This window comes from Mixophyes fleayi, chromosome 3 (genome assembly GCF_038048845.1).
Source record: "Mixophyes fleayi isolate aMixFle1 chromosome 3, aMixFle1.hap1, whole genome shotgun sequence".
NCBI lineage: Eukaryota > Metazoa > Chordata > Amphibia > Anura > Limnodynastidae > Mixophyes > Mixophyes fleayi.
The window spans coordinates 106,412,841-106,436,423 of NC_134404.1; the positions used below are offsets into that span (position 1 = coordinate 106,412,841).

Sequence of the window (23,583 nt, forward strand, 5' to 3'; positions counted from 1 at the left end):
TTTAATCTATGCTAAGGTCGCTCATCTAAGGATCTCCCACCTCTTCTCAACCACCACATTACTTTATTAAGAACAATAATGTAAGTCTGCAGATCAATTAGATACACATACTAAAATATAGAAATAGAAAATTTGCAAGGGCATAAAGATAAATATATATATATTCCAAGGGAAAATGGTCTGCACTCCCTAATTTCCAAATATTTTTAAGGTGCTACACTGCTTTGACTGAAAGTACAATACACAACCCAAGAGGCACGCATACTCTTTAAGCTCAAAGACCATATTTATCCATAATTAAAAACAGATATATGTTAAAATCTGCAATATAAATCCTATAATAGAACTAGTATAAACATGAGGTTCTTAGTGCACATTTTGATCGAACTGTGGATGCCCATCTACCACGTCAAGGTGACCTTTTTCAGATGGATACCTACACTAACACTTTGTAATTTTATAATATAGGACTTATTTCATTAAGGGGTATATTTACTAAACTGCAGGTTTGAAAAAGTGGAGATGTTGTCTATAGGAACCAATCAGATTCTACCTCTCATTTTGTAGAATGTACTAAGTAAATGATAACTAGAATTTGATTGGTTGCTATAGGCCTGCAGTTTCGAACCTGCAGTTTGGTAAATATACCCCTTGGCCCCTCTAAACTATAAGGAGTATTGGTATAAATCAGACTGCTCTGATCAAAAACCCCTATGGATAGATGGGTGGGGTACTGGCAGGGGCGGCCTGGCCCCTTGGGGCAGGGGGGCAGCGGCCCCCCGGGCCGCTCAATCTGACCGTTATTAGGGCCGGGGGTAGGCGGCCGCGTCATTTTCATGTGATGCAGCCGCCTGTGTGCCCCCCAGGCTTCCCTTTCCCAGCCCGCGCCTGGGTACTGGGCAATAAAGAAGACAGTCATAAGCTTCAAAATACACAAAATCCCAAGGGGGGTGGTCCGCACACCCTAATCTCAAACTATACTAAAGGTTGACATAACAGCGATTCAAATACACATTCTCCTAGACAGGCCATGAAACAGTGACTTGCTGGTAGCAGCCTAGAAGACTTATGCTGTTTAACAATTGGTCTACTACTCAACAGCTACTAAATACATATGCCTTTAGACAGGATATTGGACTTGTTGTATGAACAAAAGAACCAGTTATAATACAATGTTATTCTAATACTAATGTGAAACTAGTGCTTTATCAGTAGCTATCCTACAAATTCCTGTTGTACACTAGCTAATCAGCCATCATACCAATGGCCGACTATTAACACTTACAGGCATTTATTATAGAATATCACTGTCTATGGGGAGGTAAATGATTAGAACTTACATATTGATATAACTATGTGAAATAGTTAATTTCCAACTGACAATCAGACTCAAATTGAAAGTGATACTATATATTGAGCCTTATCAGTATAAATAATTGAGATCAAGAATATTGATACAGTTGATATTGCATAGCAGTATTATACTGCTATTTTTAAAATCACTTTTGCACAATTAATGCACACTTGAATATGTTTTTAATATTTCGCTATAATGTAAACAATCAGGAGGTTGACATACTTTTAATGACTTACTAATAAACTTCTATATATATTTTTAATCACGTTGTACATCTCAGAGATCCCTTCTAAATACAAATCTTTCCTTTCCTTGTATGTTTTACCAGATGTGGCTTTCCTCCCATTTCAACACAAAAATGGTTTGCATAGTGTTGAGCCAAAAATAGTTATTCAAGAAGTGGAGTTTTGCATGATGGATGCACGTATACAAGGATTTAACATCACAGTGCCTAATATATAGCAATTGTTTTATTCTATTTGTTGCAGGATTTGTAAGATACTTGTATCTTCAAGATAACTTTTTTGATCTATAACCAGATCTTGCAGGTATATATCGATGTAAACATATAGATTTGAGGTGATGGAACTATTGGATGGTCAGGTGGGTTATGAATGTTGGTGTGGATTTTTGGAGCTGATAAAGCACTGAGATAAATACATTTTGATAATAGAAAGTCAAATCTCCCAATGGTTAAGTTACTTGGCTTGAAATCTTCAGAAAGTTCATCATTTGTTCTTATGTCCGAAAGTAGTGTCATGGTTTCTTCTAGGTATTTACTTCTGTTCATGACTACTATTCTACTCCTTTGTCAGCAGGGCAGGACTGGCCATCTGGCACTTCTGGCAAATGCCAGAAGGGCCGATGGGCCGGGTCCCGGGCAGTCTGGGCACGCACTGTGCACCGACACTGAAAGCCTGTCAGTGACAGGCTTCCTGGTGGCTGGCTCCTCCCCATGAACCAGACACCAGATGACATGTGCCGCGCGAAGCACTGCTATATCAAACTGGCCGGGTCCTGCAAGGCAGCTGTCAGAGGAGCGGATAGAGAAGGATGCAGAAGACAGAAACAAGAAGAGAAAAGAAGATGAGTAGGTAAGTACACTAAAATGGGGGGAGGGGAGAAGGGATGCCGCACAGAAAACAGGGGGAGAGGAAAGAAAGGCAGCACGGTGGCTCAGTGGTTAGCACTTCTGCCTCACAGCGCTGGGGTCATGAGATCAATTCCTGTCCATGGCCTTATCTGTGTGGAGTTTGTATGTTCTCCCCGTGTTTGCGTGGGTTACCTCCGGGTGCTCCGGTTTCCTCCCACACTCCAAAAACATACTGGTAGGTTAATTGGCTGCTATCAAAATTGACCCTAGTCTCTCTCTGTCTGTGTGTGTATGTTAGGGAATTTAGACTGTAAGCTCCAATGGGGCGGGGACTGATGTGAGTGAGTTCTCTCACTATTGTATGAACTGGAGCACTATTGTGGCATAATATGAATTGGGGACACAACTGTATGGCATAATATGATTTGTGGGATCTATGGTGGCTTAATATCAATTGGGGGCACGTACTCAGGAATGAGGGAAGGGGGAGAGTGTTAAAATAATGTGGGAGGTAGGCTATCAATTTAATGCTGGAGTTTAGGAGAGGGCTAATTATTTAATTGGTGCTATTTTATTTGTGGAGTGATGTTGGTCACTTTAATTCACTATTGGGGCCTAGCAATTTAAGAAGGGGTGATTGGACCTTTAATTTAATGCTGGGTGGTTTGGGGGCTATTAATTGAAAGAGGGGCTGTTTGGGGAAAAAATAAAGTCTATTTATTAAATGTGAATATGAATTATTTAATGGCAGTGATGGTTGCAGGAAATAGGTATATTTCTTAAACGTAAATGCTATTTAATTTATTGTTGGGGTTGTTTGGAGGGAGGGAAAATAAATGTGAATACTAGTATTTTAATGTTGAGGCTGGAGGGAGGCCTAATTATAAAACATGTGTTGTATTGATTAAACACCAAGGGCTAGATTTACTATCAGGCGTGATGCATGGCGGCTTCAAACCGCCATGCATCGCGGCGGTTTTCCGGCGTGTTTGCATTGCAAACAGCCGGATTTACTAATGGGCGCATTTCAGCTTCAATTTGAAGCCGCCGGCGATGTAACGGCGGGATGTAATGCTCAAAGCCGCCGGCGGCTTTGAATAGAACATGGCGCTTTTGCTTTAAATGACGGCGCTTTTGTGTAAAGGCGGTTTTTTTGAAAATTACACCTGTCTCCTGGCCTGTTACTATTGGCTATTTTCAAACTCAGGAGATTTGACATCACAAGCCCTATATAAACCACTGGCCTGACACTTTTTTCTCTGATAGGGTTTAGAGGAGTTTTGTGAGAGGAGTTTGGAGGATAGTGGTTTGCTGAGAGTTGGTGAGAGTTGGAGTTTGGTGGATTGGTGGAGCGATATCTGATTGAAGTGTGAGTAGTCCTGTGGTTTTTTCCTGTTTTGTACATTTATTTTCTCATTTATCTTCTGTCTTGTATTTTTTGTATTTGACTTGTCCTTTGTCTGTGTTACTTGTGTGTGACTGTGTGGAGAGTGTGTCTGTAGGTAGTGTAGTTTGTTCTTTGTGTTTGTAAGTCCTTCAGTGTTTTGTGTTTTTCTGTCTTCTGGGTAAAAATGTCCAGAGATAGGAGGGGAGAACAGGCTGAGGAGAGGGAGATGGAGGTTGAGGGGTCAGAGGAGGGAGAGGGAGATGTTGAGGAGACAGGACAGGGCAGGAAGACCAAGACAGGGAGGAATGTGCGCTTCTCACATGATGAGAATTGTGTGTTGGTGCACAACATCATTCCCTGCTACGAGGTCATCCTAGGGAACCTGGCAGCCCGGACTCCTCTAAGGCGGCGTCACCAACTGTGGGGGAGAGTCTGTGAGGCCGTGAACGCGGTGGGCCCACTGAAGCGGACAGTGGCGCACTGCCGCAAGCGCTTCTCTGATATTAAGAGGAGGCTTAAAGAGAAGATGGCCCAGGAAAGGAGGTCGACAAGGCGCACGGGTGGTGGCCCCCCACTTCGTATGGAGTACACCACGTACGAGGAGGAGCTGCGCCAGATAATGCCGGCTGAAATTGTAGAGGGCATAAATGTGCAGGACACCGATTCGCCCTCTTTTGGCCAAGTAGTTGGTGAGTTATTTGGTTTTTTTACCCTAACAGTATTTTAAATGTTTTTCTCTTTTTAAAACTGCTTTTCTCTTTTTAAAACTGCTTTTCTCTTTTTAAAACTGCTTTTCTCTTTTTAAAACTGCTTTTCTCTTTGCAAACGTTTTTTTTTTTTTTTTTTTGTGGTTTTGCAAAGTGGATTTTTGCCTCTAATAGTTTGTAAAGTTTTTTTTTTCTCATAGTAAAAAAAATACAAAAATTGCAAACACATTTGTGCAATAAACAGTATATTTGGAAATTGTTTTTTTCTGGAAATACATTGTATGCTTTTTCTAATACATCCAGAATCGCCAGGACCGCAGTTCAGTCCCAGTGCCAGACCTACACCTCCACCTTCAGCGAGAGATTCGGGCACAGACGAGCAAGCAGGTGCGTGATTTCTGTTTAGGAAAGAAATAATGGAGTTACTTGATTTTCTGTGCAAATGTTGCTGTCAATGTTTTTTTTTTTACTTTTTATTGTTTGCAATGAGAAGTTAGGGCTACATTTTACTAAACTGATATGTTGCCTATAGAAACCCATCAGAATATACCTTTACTTTATTTATTGCATTCAACTAAATGACAGCTAAAATCTGATTGGTTGCTATCGGCAACATCTCCACTTTTTATAGCATGCAGTTTAGTCAAAATAACCCAGCATGTACTACACAGTCCAAAGGATAATGGGTATTAAAAGGATAATAAGTGCATCCGTAAGCAGGTAGCATAGGACTAGAAATCAGGAATGCAAACATTGTGAAAGAATCTGTAGTTGCTAAAGAATATTCTTTCCTATCCAGTGTTCAGAATGCAATATACAAACATATTATATACTATATACTTACCATCATTTTTCATACACAGGGCCCTCTTCATACCAGCCACATCAGGCGGAGTCCCTGGAAATGTCCCCTGAGCCAGAGGATCTAACAACCATCACCCTGGTAACAGTGGATGCCCCTGTGTCTGGCCTCCAGGAAGTTTCACCTGGCCCTGCTGAACCATCACACCAGCAACCTGCACCTGAAACTATGGACCCAGCCAGAGAAATGGCGCTGTCTATTGGCGCATTCCAGCAGCAACAGACATTGTTCATGGACAGGCAAACTGGGCACATGTCACAAATTGCGGCCCAGTTGAGGCTAATACACCGCTCCACTAGCCAAATCCCTGCTGCAATAAACCGGCTGGCAAGCGCTTTGAAGCAGACAAATGTGCAGCTGGCCCAAATGTCTGGGTCTGTGGACGCCATGCATTCCTCCATTCGCGAGGGTAATGCCAATGTTATCCGGCTGGCAGGCCAACTCCAGCAGGAACTGATTGCCCGCTTGCCGGCCCCTTTTTCATCGGCCTCCACCAGTGCCGCTAGTACGCCTACCACATCTCTACAGAGTACTCCTCCAAGGAGAGGTGCTCGCACCAGGGGTGGGCGAGGGAGGGGAGAGAGTGGCACCAAGCATAGCGATATGCCTGCAAAAAGGCATCGCTAGCACAATGTTTGTTATTTATTAATGTTTTGTCAAGTTTCTATAACCATTATACGTTTTTATTTATTGTGTTCTGCAATAAATGCAGTTAAATTTCTATTGTGTCAGTCTTTCTTTTCTGTACATTAAACAAGAGTATACTGATTTTTTAACAACTATGCACTAATTTCACGTAAACATTGACCTCTGACTGTCACATTCCAGGGATGTTCATATTTACCACATGAGGAGTACACACTATCCTGTTTTTAAAGGTTCCAATTTACAAAAATTTTACAATAAAATACTAAAATTGCACTCACATAAAACACATTTTTGAGGAAAAAATGTTTTTCATACTATGTACTTACACGTAAAGTAGTTTGCAATTAGACGGTCTCTAATCTCCCTTCCGCCCTCTGTGCTTTGCACATCACCATGTGACACGGACCCCTTCTTCTTCACTGTCTACTGCAATAATCGGTGGGGTAAGTTGATGTATTGCTAGATTATGTATCAAACAGCCAGCCAGGATAATTTCAGACCCCTTTTCAGGTGCATACATAGCCACACAACCCGATTATTCTAGTAACCTGAACCTAGTTTACCAAAGTACAAAGGTACGCTATAACACACCTCTACTAAATCAGTAAATAAATTGCATGGTGGGAAGACACAAGAGAAAAAGAAACCAAAACAACACTGCAATTACAAGACACTGGCCTTTTAACATATACAATCCCAAAGTAAAAAACTTTGTACATGAAATGGCCCTTTTCCTTCTGTTCTGATTGCCCAAATATCAGAAACAGCACACTGTTTGAGCAATCTCGCCGCTCACAAGCAGCGCTTTCATTTTGGTCTATTGAATGGCGGTTTTCCGGCGGCTTTATAAACCCCCTAATAGTAAATCCGGCTGTTTGTATGTTGAACATTGTTGAAACCGTCATGGCGATGTATACAGAGGCGGGTTTGGAAACATCATTTTTGGCCGTTTGGACGGCGGGTTTAGCCTTAGTAAATCCGGCGATGGCTAAACCGCCGCCAAATCCGCCGAAAGTCGGCGGGTTTACAAACACGCCTGATAGTAAATCTAGCCCCAAGACTGTTGGAGTTTTCTAAATTACATGTACCCATTTTTTTTTTCAAATAGGGCCTCCAACATTGCAGGATCCAGACAAGCAGCAACTAAAGACACCAGCAGCCACAGGTGGTGAAAGTGACAAGAACAGGTAGGAGAGAGCAGGACTGTCTGCCAACTGTCCCGAATTTTGGTGACTGTCTCGTTTAGTGAGATTTGGTCCGACTACAAGGACAGTTGGGAGGTATGTCCCACTTCACACTGTACTGCTTGTGAAGGCAGAGCTGCGTGCAACTAACAGTATTGCACACAGTATTGCCTGTGCATTTGTCTAACATTTGTGTAAAATGCTAACCATGTTACATAATAGGGGCCCACTGTCTTAAAAACCCTGGGCCCCACGAGCGTTAATCCAGCTCTGGTTAGCAGGAGGGAGTGGATAGCTGCTCCCAGTACCTGGATAGGACACAGCCTGCAGAGCAAGTCGAGGAGCCAAGATTTGGTAATCTCGTGAGACAAAGAGCTTCCCTGCTCACTCTACAGGAAGTTCCCACCCTGATGGATGTCAGCAGCACCAGAAGCATAGATAAGTACAGTTGGCTGGGGGGAGATGGCGTGATGTGGCTGGGAGGGCGTGATAAATTTAATGTTTAATTATAATGTATCAATGCCCCATGTTGGCCACACCCACAACACAATGTGGTCACGCCCTTTTCGGCGCCACAGTTTCTTTCCTGCTGGAACTAAGGTGGGCCTGTATACTTTAAATGCCAGAGTTGATTTTTAGTCCCAGTCCGCCTGTGTTTTTCAGTGAGTTCTATGATTACGCCTTTGTTGTTCCTAATTTTTTCCATGACCTGTTATTCTTTGTTTGACAGGTTGAATTTGGTTTTTGGTTTTGCCTGTATTTCCTCAAAATATTTCTCCATATTTCTCTCCATTGGGATCGTTGCAAAAAAATGTTTGAGACACATTTTTCACACAAATTTATGAAGATCAATACTGTACTGTACTATATACGTCAAACTTGTTGATTGCGGTTCAAATTCGACTCTTTTGTTAAGTAAATTGATCTGGTCTTCTGTTTCTGGGGTGCTGCTTTGATTACAGATGCCTTCTTGTGTATTTTTTTAATGTAGTCACTTTATTATTTCTTTTTCCTCTTCTTATTCCCCTTTTGTTTACCTTGAACTTTTTGTCCTTGGAATTAGTTCTTCTTTTCTTTAGGAATCTGGAGGTTTCTCTGGGACCCTAATGCATTTTAAAAAATTACCATTATAATTTTTATATATTATGCATGCATATTTACATCTTGTGATTTAAAGACTTTTCCAGAGCATTATGTAAATATAAAATACACTATATGTAGGATACATTTACAAAGAATATTAATATTTTGGTTAAAGCAACTGTGGAATCCCCCTAAGAGAATCCTGCACTATCCATCGTGCAGAGTGCAGAGAAAACAAGAAATCTGGTAATGTTGATAGTTCTAGCCGAGAAATAGTCTGGAAAGAGTATGAAGCAGCTTATGGAATGTCTTTAAATCATACAAAGACATCAGGGGACACCTACAATATAATAAGACAAATTTACACATTTTTGTATTGTAGTTATGTGGGACTTCATAATTATGTTAGCGCTTTATAAAACTGTGCACCTTTTCCATGCAAGGTGAGGAGAGTACCATAATGAGAAAAAGAATTTAGAAAAAGCTGGAGTTACAGTTCCATTCAAATAATGTATTTGCGATTTCATGTGAGACATTATGGAACATTTTGTGGACACCAGGGAGTGATATCTAGATGACCCAGGTGCATATCCATGATCATCAGAAAAAACATTACACAGTATTTTGAACAGAAAGGCTTGATTTGAATTGAACCACAATCTGGTCAAACATTGATATTCACTAAAGTGGAGAACTAAAAGAACACTGGCAATAATAAGTACTGCGTGTGCCATATAGGAGCGGCTACGATTATTCACATTGACTATTTGTTAGCCATAATTCACCTATCTAAATAATTGAGCACTGTGGGTTTACCAGTACTATTAAACCATATGGAGATTTGGGATGTCCCCACCCTACAGCCAGGGCCGCCAAGAGGGATTTTGGGCCCCAGTACTGCAACCTCATCTGGCCCCTTATAGGTGATTAGCAAGTAAAATTCTGTCAAAGGGGGCATGTCTAACAGGTGAAAAGCACTAGGCCACTCTCCTATAGAAAAATGCATTACTCACACACAGGGCTGCCAAGAGGAATTCCGGGCCCTGGTACAACAAATTCATGGGGCTTCCCCTATAGTCGAGTATGCTAAAAAAAAAATGCGCCGCCTTACCGTTTGGGGTTAGTGGCTAACACATCAAAATCACTAGGCTCTGAATTCGCCGTAGCATCACATATGTCCAAGCACTCCTGACTTTCAGGACATCTATCACCACAGTGTAGTATACAAAGAATGCAGTGTGTACACAAAGAGTTCAGTCTTGGCCTGCACCTTACATTGGGCACAACACTCACCAAAAATTGCCATTGTCCCTACTAGAATCACAACATTTCACATACTGTCCTGCTCTCTCCTACCTGTTCTTCTCACTTTCACTACCTGTGGCTGCAGGTTTCTTTAGTTGCAGCTTGTCTGGATCCTGGAATGCTGGGGGCCCTATTTGGAAAAAATGGCTACATTTAGATAATTCCAAACAACCCTGGCGTTAAATCAATACCACCCACGATTAATAATTAGGCCTTCCTCCATCTCCAACATTACAATAATGTGCCCCTTCATCATCGCCATGCCTTATGATCACACTGCGCCCTCCATGCTGTTTTTGCCCCTTCATCTGGCTCCCCTTCATCACACTATACTATGCTGCCCCCACCTATTTTCAATCCCACTGTGCCATGCCTCCCCCCTTTTTAACCCCACTGTGCCATGCTGCCCCCATTTTTTAACCCCTCTGTGTCATGCTGCCCCCCTTTTTTTTAACCCCTCTGTGCCATGCCCCCCTCCTTTTTTAACCCCTCTGAGCCATGCCCCCCCTCCTTTTTTAACCCCTCTATGCCATGCCCCCCCCTCGTTTTTTAACCCCCTCTGTGCCATCCCCCCCCTCCCCGTTTTCCTCCCTTCACTTACCTTTCTTCTCTTTCACGCCCGGCATTCAGTGTTAATGGAGCAGAGAGGAGGGATGCCGGCGCCGCGGTCATGTGAGTATGTCTATTTTTTTTACTACCCTGCTCCTCCCACCAACGACCGGGTCCGCCCCCACCCCCCCCCCCCCCCCGCCACAAAAAAAAAAATAAATAAATAAAAAATTAGTTTTGAAAAAATAAATTTTTTTTTAAAAAAATCGTCGTCGCAAGGGCCTGGACCGGGCACCCTGGCATGCCCGGGCCCGGGTAATTAGTACCTGCTCCCCCCTTCTCTCGGCGGCCCTGCTCACACATGCCCACTCTGCACGGCAGCTTTACTCACACATGTCCCCTCTGCCCACACCTGCAAGAAGAACAAAAAAAGCAGTTTTAATTTATTTATTTTTTTAAACTATAAAGCTCCAGTGGAGGGTGGGGCCCCCCAGGCAGGTCCGGGCCTAGGTAATTTGTAGCCCCTCTCGGCGACCCTGCCTACAGCAGATCTTAGTGAGTACTATGCATGAACTAGATGTTTTGCGCTGACCCTTACTACTATATTTGAGCTGATTTATGATATTGTGTACTGGTGAGATCTAATGAGTTCAAAACAGTTATACGCAAATAAGAATAATGGCTCTGTATCTATATCAAACTTTTATGCAGTAAAGATTGTTGTATATAAATAGACTTTATGAAACACAAAGGCATGTTCCTACATATTATAAACACATTGAGGGGCTGTTGTAGAGTTGGATGCCAGTCCAATTTCCAAGCACAAAATGCGCTTTTCATTACTGTGCATACAAATAAAAATAATAATAATAATACAAAAAAAAAAAGTACCAAGCCCCACCTCCCAAAAGTGCTACCAGTATTAACAGCGAGGATGGCATTGACAGAATCAGGGGGGATGAAAAGCATGGGGTTCCTGCAAAAATGCAGATAACAGCCAGGTCTGGTGGTACTATAGCAGGGAAATGAACAGTGTGGGGTTCCCCTGCCATAGTGAGAAAAAGCATTAGGCCGTTCAGCATGGGGCTGAATTCCCTAGGGGGATCGGACCTGCAAAAAAGTTTGGGCCCCTCCTAGGAAAAACCAGTCCAATGCTGAAAGCATTAGTGCTCATCCCACACCACTGGTATAGTGGATGTGTAAAAGTTATATATAAGCATTTTACATAGTGCATTACTGGTCCCAGCAATCCCTAGCAGCCCTAAAGGGGTGTGTGTGCTGGTGCTTGTAGTAGTACAAGTACCAGCATATACATGGCTGCAGGAGCATGCTGGAACTCATACAACTGCAAGCACCAGCATGCCAAGGCATCCAGGAACCACTGGGATCTGTAGTACATAATGGGAAACTGCTGGGCGTAAAGAGAAAAATCAATGATAAATATATTAAATACAGCCCCACACTCAGCCTTCATTCACTAATTTTTTGCTCACCTATTTTCGGGGTTGAGGTGTTCCTCTTCTTGTCCACTGAGGGGTTTACTTGGTGAGTGAAGTTTTGACTAAGGCTGGGTACACAATACCGTTTTTTCATCTACTTAATGGGCCAATTACACTGCAAATAACTGTTAGGTCCGATATTGCATTAGTGTGTATGCACCAACGATCGCGTTTTATCGTGCCAAGCACATCGTATCATTTGATTTGATTTTATAGACGGACTAAAAATCTCTATAAATGATGGAACGATGTTGTGCCAATTCTGCAGTGTGTATGTACAACAACCATCTGTCCGACAATCTGCCAATCATTCCTCTAACAGTGACACCTTTCTGGGCGTGTATATTTAAATTTATGATGTTGTCTCTTATGTCTTCCATGTGCTGCGTTGTGTAAATGTGCAGCAAATGGAAAAAGTGATCTTTTAATGGCAAAACAATAATACACCTTTGCTTTTCCAACTCCATGGCAGCCCTCACAATGGGTTAATACCCCTATTCAGCTGAGTGTAGACAGGAAAAATTCACCCCACCTGCAAAGAATATAAGGCAGCGCCTCCTTCCTATCAGTGCCTTTTTTCCTGTCTCAGCGTGTGTAGGCGGTGTAGTGCAGAGTAGCGTTTGTTGTTTTCTTTGTTTTTTATTGGTACTGGAGGGTGATCGGCGAGGTTTGTTGTAGCGAGGAGGGTGCACTGGTTACGTTCATGGGCGGCAGACCACCAATCCAAAATCTGTCTGACCACGCTTCCATATGAAGGCAATTTTCTTTTTGTTGAGAAACTGGATAATTTTATACAAAGCTTAGCAAGTGGCAGTACTAATTACCTGTGCCTATAGGCCTAGAAGACAGTATTCTAGGCACCCGGATAATATGACAAAACAGTCCTTTCAGCCCTTCAAAACAAAAAGGCGTAAGCAAGGACAACAAAGAACCCAAAGACTGTCTGCAGGTCCAGTCAACGCTGATTCCAAGAGAGGTTTGGAAGCAAACCACACAAGACTAATGGGTCCAAGAGATAATCAGCAGAAGATATGCCATAGAATTTCCCACCTGGCTCAAGGGGAACAAGTTTGTCCAATCAAGAAGTCCAACGTACTTTATAGAGCAACAGGCATTGCAAGACAGCCTTAAGAGTCTGATAGAAACAAAAGCTATTGTGGTCGTAACGACAAACAAGAAAAACATGGGGTTCTATTCAAAACTGTTCCTAGTCCAGAAAGCGACACATGTAGTGCTGAGAGTGACTTCAGATTCAGTCCTCAATTGCTTTGTACAAGCAAGACACTTTCAGATGGAGTCTATCAGCTCAATCCTCAAGGCCATAGAAACAAGGGCCTCCTTAACTGCTTTAGACCTAAAGGACACAAAGTACATTCAGGAAAGTGGACAAGAAGTCTTCCAACTAATAAGACACAAATTTGGACTCCAGAAATAGACCTTATGGCGACAGGGAACAATGCCAAGGTGTCTCTGTTCTACTCCTGTCAGAGACAACAAAGCCCTAGGGATAGATGCCCTATCAGTACAGTAGGAAATCAAGCTAGGGTATGTATTCTCACCCTTTCCAGTCATCTCTCAGGTACTGAGGAAAATAAATAAGGAAGAGGTAGAGGTAATAGCGATCCTCCCTTCCTGGCCGCATCGCTCTTGGTTTGCGGTAGCATGGAGAATGCTGCTGCAGCAACCATGGCCTTTGCCGACCAGACGAGACCTCATATATCAAGGCCCAGTTCTGCATCCAAAACCGGACTTCCTTGCTTTGATAGCGTGGAGACTGAGCGGTCGCTGTTGAAGCTCAAGGGTGCATCGGACGAGGTAACAGACATACTAATTCGAGCAAGGAAGAATTCCTCTGTGATTTATTAAAGAATTTGTTGAGTGAGGAACAAGACAAGGGATCCTATGTCTGCCAGTGTTCTGGTTGTTTTAGAATTCCTTATGGATATCTTCATTAAAGTACAAATATCCACTCTCAACATCCTTCTAGATACCAAACTGCCATCTCAAGGTCTTGTTTTTTAGTATTTTAAGGCAGTCAAGCAGTTACAACCAAGAGTGAAACCATCCTAGCCCCCTGGGACCTCAATATCGTCCTGGATGTCTTAACTTTGGATCCCTTCGAGCCATCTTGCAATTCTCAAGTGGATCACTCTGAAGGTACTATTTCTAGTGGCAATCATTTCAGCTCGTCGGGTAGGGGACATACATGCTTTATGGTGTGAAGAACCCTTCCTAAACATTTGAGGACAGAGTGGACTTAAGGACAAATCCAGAGTATTTGCCAAAAGTTGTCTCCTCTTTCCACATCAATCAAGAATTGGCACAGCCATCTCCCTGCCCACATCCAACTAACAGTGAAGAGAAATAACTTCATACATTAGACATGGTGAGAGCAATATCTACTTACATTGTCAGGACAGAGAATCTTAGGAAGACAAAGCAGCTATTTGTACTTCCCGAAGGTTCCCGCAAAGGATATTCCCCGTACAAACCAACGTTGGCAAGATGGATCAGAGAAGTGATTGCACAGGTCTACAAGGGGAACGGGCGTGAAGTGTCTTAGCTACTAAAGGCACATTCAACGAGAGCTGTGGCGACCTCCTGGGCACGTAGAACCCAGGCATCAGCAACCGACATCTGTAAGGTAGTACGGTGGTCGCCAATGCACACTTCTTTCTAAGCGTTATTTGCTAGACGTGTCCGCCTCTATGAAGGTACAGTTTGGGAGGAAAGTTCTCCAGCAAACTGTGTAAATAAATGTTCATTTGACTCTTATTAGTGTATTGTTTTTTATTGCCCTCCCGACTATTGGTACTGCTTTGGTATATCCCATTGTGGGCTGCCTATGGAGAAGGAAAAGGAAAATTGGAGACAATCTCCATTTTTTTACATGCTGCATATGTCATCTATGTATTCCTGAATGCAAGTGTATAGAACAAGAATTGTTAACACATGTGAAAATACATATATTCTCAATAATAGTCAGATTTACTCATGGGACATGTCCATTTCTTCAATTCAGTATTATATAGCTGTAAGCTTGCCTGCTATCACACCATCTTTAAATAAATTAATATATATATATATATATATATATATATATATATATTAGTTTTATTGCTGTACTTGTTATGGCAGAATCAGTGGCGCTATAAAAATATATGGTGATGATGATGTACGTACCACAGCACATGTGAAGTGGACAAAAGTGTATTCATCATGAAATGTAAGCACATGTACATATGTGTATATAATATCTACAAATTCACATTTAATTACATTGTGTGTTGTTGTTTCCTATATCTCTGTATTTAATTTTCCTGTACTACTGGCAGATATATATATATATATATATATATATATATATATATATATATATATATATATATATATATATATTGTGATAAGCATGCCAAACAGTGCCGACACAGGTATGCTGAACCACGTTCCTGTAGTTTATTCAGGAATGTCAGGATGGTAGAAACAGTAACTCTTGTATTTCCAGCAATTCACACAAACAAACCTAACAGTATGTACAGTTCCATGTGACCCTGCTGCTAGCTAGACACACAGTTCCATAACTAGTCACTGACTGCCATCCGTCACTCCACCCACAAGACAGGTCCAGCTATTTAAGCTTCCTCCCCAACACAAACTAGCTAAATCACACTCAGTTGCTCCACCTGTGCTGTGTGAAGTGTGGAAAGTTAACCCTGTCTGCAGTCCGATCCTACAGACTCCCAGAGGAACTATTAGTCTCTCCCTCAAAGATCTGTAGCAAACTGCCCTTTTTTCCACATACCCCTCCCCTTAGTTTCGTCAACTTAGATGAAGCGTATACTTATGGAAGCATGTTTACGGAAGAGACCATCCACCTTTCTCTGCATAGCTCCGTCCTATGCTCTACTCTGAAAAGGAAAGGCTGCAATGCCAAGAACCACAACCAGGTCACTCTAGCATTGACCTCTTTGTTTATCTGCATTCATTTTAATGGAGCATGGTCCATCGCTAAAGTAAACTCTATGGCCAAATAGTAGCCGAGGGTTTCCACAGCCCATTTGATGGGGAGGCAACAAGTTTGCAAATTAATGTAGCAGGCACTTTGTATTCGCAAATCTACATCTAGACACAGACTTGGCAGAAATATGCTAATTTAAAATTAAACACTTAGCTACATATTACGGAATTATCTTGAAAAACAATAATCTTTTGGTAGGTGTGGAACTGCCAACAATGACTTCCTGGATAATCTATTTACCTGATCAATGTTAGCACCTGGGTTTTGTAGTAACTGAATTATTTAAAATTATGCAAAAGTAGAACTATCTCTTAGATCATTGAGTTGTGATAAAACACATAATATAAATGTACTTTACATATAGACATCACGTCAGAGCCGGATTAACAATAGGGCTAAAGGGGCCCAGGGGCCTCGGGCAGCTGGGGGGCCCTCCGGCATTCAACGAGTTGGGGGCGTCTCCACCCCTGGCTCTGACTGTCACCTGTTCAAGGAGAATTGCAGGCAGCTAACAGCAATTGTTATGCTGTTAGCTGCCTGCTGTCACTGTAGAGTTTACGTGGCGCGCAGTAATCTCCTTACTGAGATCTCGTGAGATTGAGACTATGTGGGGGGCCCGCCCAGGGGCCTTCCTTACCTGATCACGGTACATAATGCATACACATTGGGACATAACGGAATATATGAAACACTTTTGACCCTTTTGAACCATGCATTTGAGGTCAGCTTGCCTGATCCTACCAATTTTGCTTGGATTATCATGAACCATGCTTGCAGTATTAGGAGTGTGTGGTGTCAGCAATATCCCAAACTTCTAAATAGCAGCACTGCATGCTGGAGATACATTTCTCCTTTTTCTGCAGTGCGCTGCAGCAGTTGAGGCTGCTGCATTAAAGTCATATTTCTGATGTATATCAGATGCTGTTAATACACAGCCTTATTGTCTCCGATACACCTATGGATGTTTATATTATATAGGGCCATTAGCAAATTCTAGCAGTACATCTGCTAGCTTTATCAGTTAATCATTTCAATCTCATTTTTTAGTATTTTTCCAACTTTACTACCAATATCAGTCAATATTATTTTAATGTATATCAATAAAGTTTAACTTTTTTTTATCTGATTTCCAGCATGCTCCTTATACACATCTTTGTTTTCTTTGAATATTCCTACTTTTCATAACATGTGGGTGCACGGTTCCTAAGGTAATTGGCTTTATAAAGAAGATATAAAAATTCCCTAGAAGTGTTGTTAACCATTTCTCTAGAAAGTGTGGAATTTTCCTGGTGCATTATATCTAGATTTCTTGACAGAGTAACTCTGAAGTTCTGCAAGCTGGAATGAGTGTTCCATTATGCTGAACATTCTATACACTAGTATAGAACACCAGATCAGAGCAACGCAAAATGGGTTTTGCTTTCTTAAAACATCCATAATTTTTTCCCCTCATACACTTACTTCAATGTGTATGGGGCATTACTTTTTTTTTTTTTTTTTTTACACACAGTGCTTAAGTAGATTGATACACATATTGCAACAATATGTCAAAGTACTGCCTTATTGTAATTTTAGCTCAGTCACTCATTAGATTATGCATTACCTTTGCAATGCCAAAGACTTAAACTTCCTGCCTCAAAGTTGAGTTTATCTTGGGGTAGCAATGAGCTAGTGATTTAGAACAAAAGTATTTACACATCAGTTTAAAAGGCCAAATGATAAGATGGCTGGTTGTCTAATGGATGGGAGAGCAATATACACTCTAAGGGTTTGAAAAACTGGAGATGTTGCCTATAGCAACCAATCACATTCTAGCTTTCATTTATTTAGTAACTTCTACAAAACGATAGAATACTCAAATCTGATTGGTTGCTACAGGCAACATCCCCACTTTTTCAAACCCGCAGCTTAGTAAATCTAGCCCTAAAACTGAGACTTAATAGTAGTAACAAAAATAGAATTAAACAATCTACAGTATTTAGTGTGACTTATTTCATATATAAAACTAAAAGTTCAATTAAACTATTAGCACTTTGGTATGTATCAATCATTTGTTTCTTCATTAGCAGCTCAGATAAAAAAAAAAAAAAAAAGGTTATCTTGAAATAACTGAGGAACCCAGGCACTTCAGCACAATTTTGGAAGGGGAGCAGTAGTCTTCAAACCACATGAATTTTGAGCAGTGATTTTTGTTTCAAACCAGGATTGAATCGTGTTCTTCCCAGAAGGCAGGCAGTTCTGTCACACCAGTTTACATAAACTTAATGCTATATTGCTTCCCCCCTCAGAGTCTAAATATGTCAGTGTTTGCACTCAAATCACTTGTAGAATATATACTGTACACCACTACATTAACAGAACTGACAAGCAAATCTGAATAAAGATCTTTATTTTATAAAGACATTCATTCTTCTGACTCCGACTCATCATCCTGGCTGATCTGGAAGTATCGAAGTTCATAGGTCTCTTTGTCAGATGCAACTACACGCAACCAGTCACGCAAGTTGTTCTTCTTGAGGTATTTCTTTGTAAGGTATTTCAGGTATCTAAAACAGATGAACGTTACATTAGAAACCAGATTGAGAATATGATTGGGAAAGTCCAAATGTTCTGGAATGAACCAAGCCTTTTATAATGCATTACTTCAATGAGAAGCCCTATACACCAACTTAAGTCATTTATGATCACTGATATTGCAAAAGGCAGTCAATACAGTCTTAATATATCAGCGATATTGTAAGCAATTCAATCATGTCTTCCTTGCCATCACCAGAAGGGTCAGGAACACTTGCTTCTGCTCTGAACACATTACTTTACTAACAGTTTGCTTTCCCCACTGTGAACTTGGTGATAAAATAGGTCAGTGACACCAGTTTAATTCTGCTTAAATAAATGATTCCCTTATGTAGACACCAGGGGCCTGATTCATTAAGGATCTTGAATGAAGAGGTATCTTATTTCAGTTTCCAGGACAAAACCATGTTACAATGCAAGGGGTGCAAACTAGTTTTCTGTTTTGCACATAAGTTAAATACTGACTTTTTTTTCATGTAGCACACAAATATCAAGTTTAAATTTCAGTGTACAAATAAGCTATCAAGTATTTGTGTGTTACATGAAAAAACAGGCAGTTAAACACTTTGTGATCTCTTTTCTCTACCCTGTCAGTAATTTGACACTATACTTGAGAGAACTAAGCAATATGATTTTATCATTCTCCACAGCTGCACAAATTTATAGTGCAAAAATAAGTACAATACAGGAATTTAGAAGATGTCTTTACACTATCTTGAGCTCACAGGATAAATATTTAACTCAAACTAGTGATTACACCTTCATAAGACAAATAAACTCAGGAACCTACCTTTTAGAAAACTGCTTATCAGAAACAATGTTTATTTTGTTCTTTAAACGTCCAATGTGAACACTATTTCCAAGATTTCCAGTTTTTCCATTGACTTTCACCTTCTCCTTTAAAAACTGTTCCTGTTTAGAAAAAGCATAAATATGTAGACACTAGGGAAGATAACCCTAGGTACAAACTAGGGAAGGGAACCCTAGTTGCAGATCATGTTACAAAAAATGTTAACCAATTACTAATAAGAACTTAAGTGATTGCCAATAGACATATTGGTAAAATATCAAACAACTTACAAAGTTGACTGAATCAAAGATTCCATCTTCTACGGGATGGGTAAGATCCAGAGTGAACTTCCAGGTAGCCTTTTTGGTCTTCCTATCCTTCTGGATCTTTTTAACCTTCTGCTGTAAAAAAAAAATGTTTATAGTCTTAGTGACAGATTTAATATAACACAGCTATGCAAATGGTGGTTTATGTACAGGTCATTGATTAGCTCCTAAACATCAATAAAAGCAGAGCCCTAAATGCCACAGGCAGTTTTCATCTAGAGACTTTCAGTATCACTATTGTTACCAGAACTGGTTAGAAAGTACAAACTTTAGTAGTTAAAGACAATGGGACAGCTGCTGTAGCTCAGGAGTATGGTTTATCACTGCTATGATAGCTGTAAATGACATTCTTGTTTTGTTCATGGTGAGGGGAAAGTAGTGTTTCCAACTTCCTTCAAAATCCTCCATCAGGATATAGGGAATACTACTATATATGGTTTGAATTCAAGGATTCACCATTATATTCTCAGTGGAATAAGTGACCCCCCCCCCCCCCACTCTCAGCTTTGCCTTTCCTCCCCACTCTTTACCCCTCTTTACTTTTCCCCCATCCCTATATGTTTTACTACCGAATACTAAATAGTATTATATGCTGGACTATTGTCCCACCATTTCTTTTTGTTTCTCTGTAATACCTTCAACTTATTGCTTAATGCAAGACAGATGTTTGCAAAAGCTGTTTAAATTTAAAAAAAATAAAAAAAAATCCATCAGGATATTGTATCCAGTACAATTTGTAATTAGTGCTTTTTACCAGTTCACAAATTAATAATTGAGATATGACACTAGGCAAAGTAGGTTGTGGATGATATTGAAGGACTCGTATCAGATTTATAAAGGTCCAATGATACCATCTGGCCTCTAGATCAGCACTCAGCGCACTGCTGGAGGCTCCCGATTTAGAATTAGGGAAAGGTCACCCATATGATATGTCATTTACCCGACCACACAAACCACCCTGCAGTAAGAAGTTATACGAGTATATCCCCAGCACATAGGAAAGCGAGCGATCCTGGGACGTGTAGTTCCACAATGACTCCACAGAGCCGACCACTGCCTAAGCCCGGCCTAGGGAGAGACCACACATATGGATATCGGGGAATTGCTAAGCAGAAGACAGAGAGAAGACAGCGGCCGGCACACGTGTAAATCACTCACCGGCGCCATCTTGTCTTCTCTGGGGCTGGAAAGAGACAGAAAGGCCTCCGTGCTGGGATTTATACCACAGCCGGCACCAGCAGTGACGCTATAGGTCGGTGCGTCACGTCCGCTGTGCCCCGGCCGCATGTTGCTGAGTCAGACGCTGCGGTGTCCGCCCTAGTGGGGGAGTGGTGCTGTCTGCTCGCTGGGAGCAGCCCCACAGGGTCACCGCTCTGTGCAGGGAGCCAAGTGCTTTACTCAGGGTAATACATGGTACAAGTGGGCCATTATCTTGTAGTAACTGGCATCGGCAACAATATAAAGTGACTTATAAGTAAGCTGACTGTATCAGACTAGGAAGGGAAACCTAGTGTCAGAGTATATTAGGAAATGGATGAACTACAAACGCATAGATGGATTGCTATTATAGAAACAAAATAATCCTAATTAGTCCCATGTGACATTGCAGATATTTTATCCTGCACATTAATGTCACCTTATTTATAATATAAATCACCTTTACATAGAACTTGCCACTTATGGGGCTGCTGCAGAGTGGGGTGTACGCTGGTTTGCGTAGTATATCCTGAGTGGAATTGTTTTGTGCGTGTCTAGAGTTTGAATCAGATTTGCGTGATTATGGCAGTTTGCATCCGGAGAGGAGGGAGGGGACAGACTAGTTTTAGGCGGTAGAGTAGAGATGCAGTCAGGGGGGTATATTTACTAAACCACGGGTTTGAAAAGGTGGAGATGTTGCCTATAGCAACCAGTTAGATGATAGTTCTCATTTGTTTAGAACATTCTACAAAATAACACCTAGGGGAAAATGTATGAAGAATCGGTTTCTGCAAGTAGCTGGAACTCAGCGACTTTGCAGATGCAATTTAAAGCGATGATGGATTTTAAAGGCAAGTTTGTTTTTAAAAGCCATAGCCGCTTTAAATTTTTCTTGCAAAGTCGCTGTCTGGCCGTGCATACTGCCGGCCATTACCGTAATGGCCGCAGGATTCCGTAGTTTCCTCATGACTGGATGCATTACTGGCAATTACAGTAATGAAAATATAAGCAAAAATCCTTACCTAAAACATCATGCAGCAGCATAGCCATAAATTTACTACTACCTTGTGGCTAATTGATTCGGCTCCATAGTATTAAATGTAGACTAGAGTTTCTAGTTTGTATAAATGTCAGTTTAATGTCTCCATTCATTACTAAGTGTCACTGCTTTTGTGATTAAGGGCTGCATTTAAAATATTGTATGACATTACCTTAGGGTACATCCACACAAATGTTATTTTGGGGTGTGCATATGTTAACTGAAAAATGTTTACATATACTGAGCTGAATGGAGAAAAGGAGAAGAATGCTAATCAAGGTGCACAATCAACTTTGTAATGTCTTAATCTAAATTTAGGGGAATATCTTAATTAAAATATAACCTTTATTAAATGTACATTAAAATCTGAAGTTGAAATTGGCGAAATATGAAACAGTGCAAGTGCAAAAATACGTGCATAAAAACTGCTGTCTGCACCAGTGCAATCTCCTATATAACCAGAAGGACGTATGCACAATAATGCCTAGAGAGCAACTGTTCTATTTGAACCTGTATCGGGATTCCATAAACCCCATATTGTCTATCTAAAATAACTATAGACACAGTAGTATAGTCTATATGCTTTAATCCATAAAGCTTATTATAGGCTTCGTTCAGGATGTCTCCTATAATATGCCTAATTTGTATAGAAAACATCTGTTTTCTAATCAAATATTTGTTCCTAGACTGCCTATTCGCAGTGAAAGAATCTTCTATAGAGCTGCATTCATGTCCTATATGGGTCGTGTCTTGTTCTCTAGCATTGGCTCCGACCTACCTAACTTCGGACTTATTGGAGTTTCTGTAAGACGGAATATAAGGGCTGCCTATTATTAAATGAGAAAATGGTGCAGACAGCGAGAAGGCCGACGTGTGTTTTGCTTAGGTCTGCTTAGTCAGTGGCAAATGTTGGGTAAAATTGGCAAAATGTTGTTGGGTATGTGCCATACCAATAACAACATATTTTTTATGTTATTTATCCCCTAGAAAACAAAGAAGAAGAGTCCGTAGGGGAGAGGAAGAAAAAAAAGAGATGAGATTTCACATAGAGTTACTCTATTAGTAAGGCCTAAACGTTTCCGTTTACTTCCCTGGCCAGTCTGTCTTGGGGCCATTTACTTCAGGTGACAAGGAATTGAGAAAGAGAATTGGGCACCTATCCATGGTGAATCTGTGTTCAATATTATTTAGGACTGGAGGAAAGAAGGAGGATTTATTTTTCCAAGCTTGAGTGACTGAGACTAGCATCACTTGGTCAGTCAAATGTCTGTTACACACAGGAATATGTTGTTGTCATAAACTAGGTAAAGTATATTCCTGTTTAACTATTAATGTAGTGTATACGTTTTTTAATAATCAGAAAGCACATTTCCATAGCAGCTGAATGTTACGCAGGACCATAGTATATGCAAGACATCACCTAGTTGACCATATTCTCTCCAACAAACTTGACTTGGGTCTTGGGATGATTGATTTGGGTATATTTTATGTAGAGAGAGAAGCCCAGATACCAATTGTTTTGAATGTTCTATAACATTTTCACATCGAGACATGGGGATGTTTTTCCAACATGTTTCTAAAATAGTTGCCTCTTAGTCTTAACTTTATTTAAAATATTTCCCACCTTAACATACTCTTAGTTGTCTTGTACCTTTGGATTTGTAAAAGTACTATAAAAAAGTTGACATTAGTTACATAAATGTATTTTTCGAAGAAAAAAACCATTTTATGCCCTTCCATATTTCAAATCAATTGATATGCTTAAACCGCATGGATATCATGTACCATTGTGTTATTTCAATAGTAGGAATAATGCAATTATCCCATCACTTATTAGAAATGTATACAAGAAAAATATTTATAAAATGTAATTAACAGAGATGGGGAGAATTCAATTAACCATGAAGCAGAGCTGAAGAAAAGTCTCTTGGTGAATACAGGTCTAGGCTCTGCTCTAACAGACAC

General features: G+C 40.7%; 1 protein-coding gene across 2 annotated transcripts; it reads right to left on the reverse strand.

Annotated features, from left to right (window-relative positions):
* Positions 1-18,064: 18,064 nt before the first annotated feature.
* RPL22L1 (ribosomal protein L22 like 1) lies at positions 18,065-20,684 on the reverse strand. Of its 2 annotated transcripts, none has more exons than XM_075202114.1 (4): positions 20,541-20,684; positions 19,347-19,454; positions 19,057-19,178; positions 18,065-18,238 (listed from the first exon to the last, which is right to left on the reverse strand). In XM_075202114.1, exons 1-4 carry the CDS (start codon positions 20,667-20,669, stop codon positions 18,097-18,099), a joined length of 501 nt encoding a protein of 166 aa, XP_075058215.1. In that variant the 5' UTR covers positions 20,670-20,684; the 3' UTR covers positions 18,065-18,096. The 2 variants fall into 2 exon arrangements, with proteins under 2 accessions (XP_075058215.1, XP_075058214.1); XM_075202113.1 differs by having other exon boundaries at positions 19,347-19,457.
* Between the last annotated feature and the right edge of the window lie 2,899 nt (positions 20,685-23,583).

Coding starts and splice junctions, on each gene's coding strand:
- RPL22L1 (XM_075202113.1), bottom strand. CDS start 20,669: ATGCGGCCGGGGCACAGCGGACGTGACGCACCGACCTATAGCGTCACT. Junction 19,458..20,540: donor GAGAAGACAAGATGGCGCCG/GTGAGTGATTTA, acceptor TTTTTTTTACAG/CAGAAGGTTAAAAAGATCCA. Junction 18,239..19,056: donor GATAAGCAGTTTTCTAAAAG/GTAGGTTCCTGA, acceptor CATCTGTTTTAG/ATACCTGAAATACCTTACAA.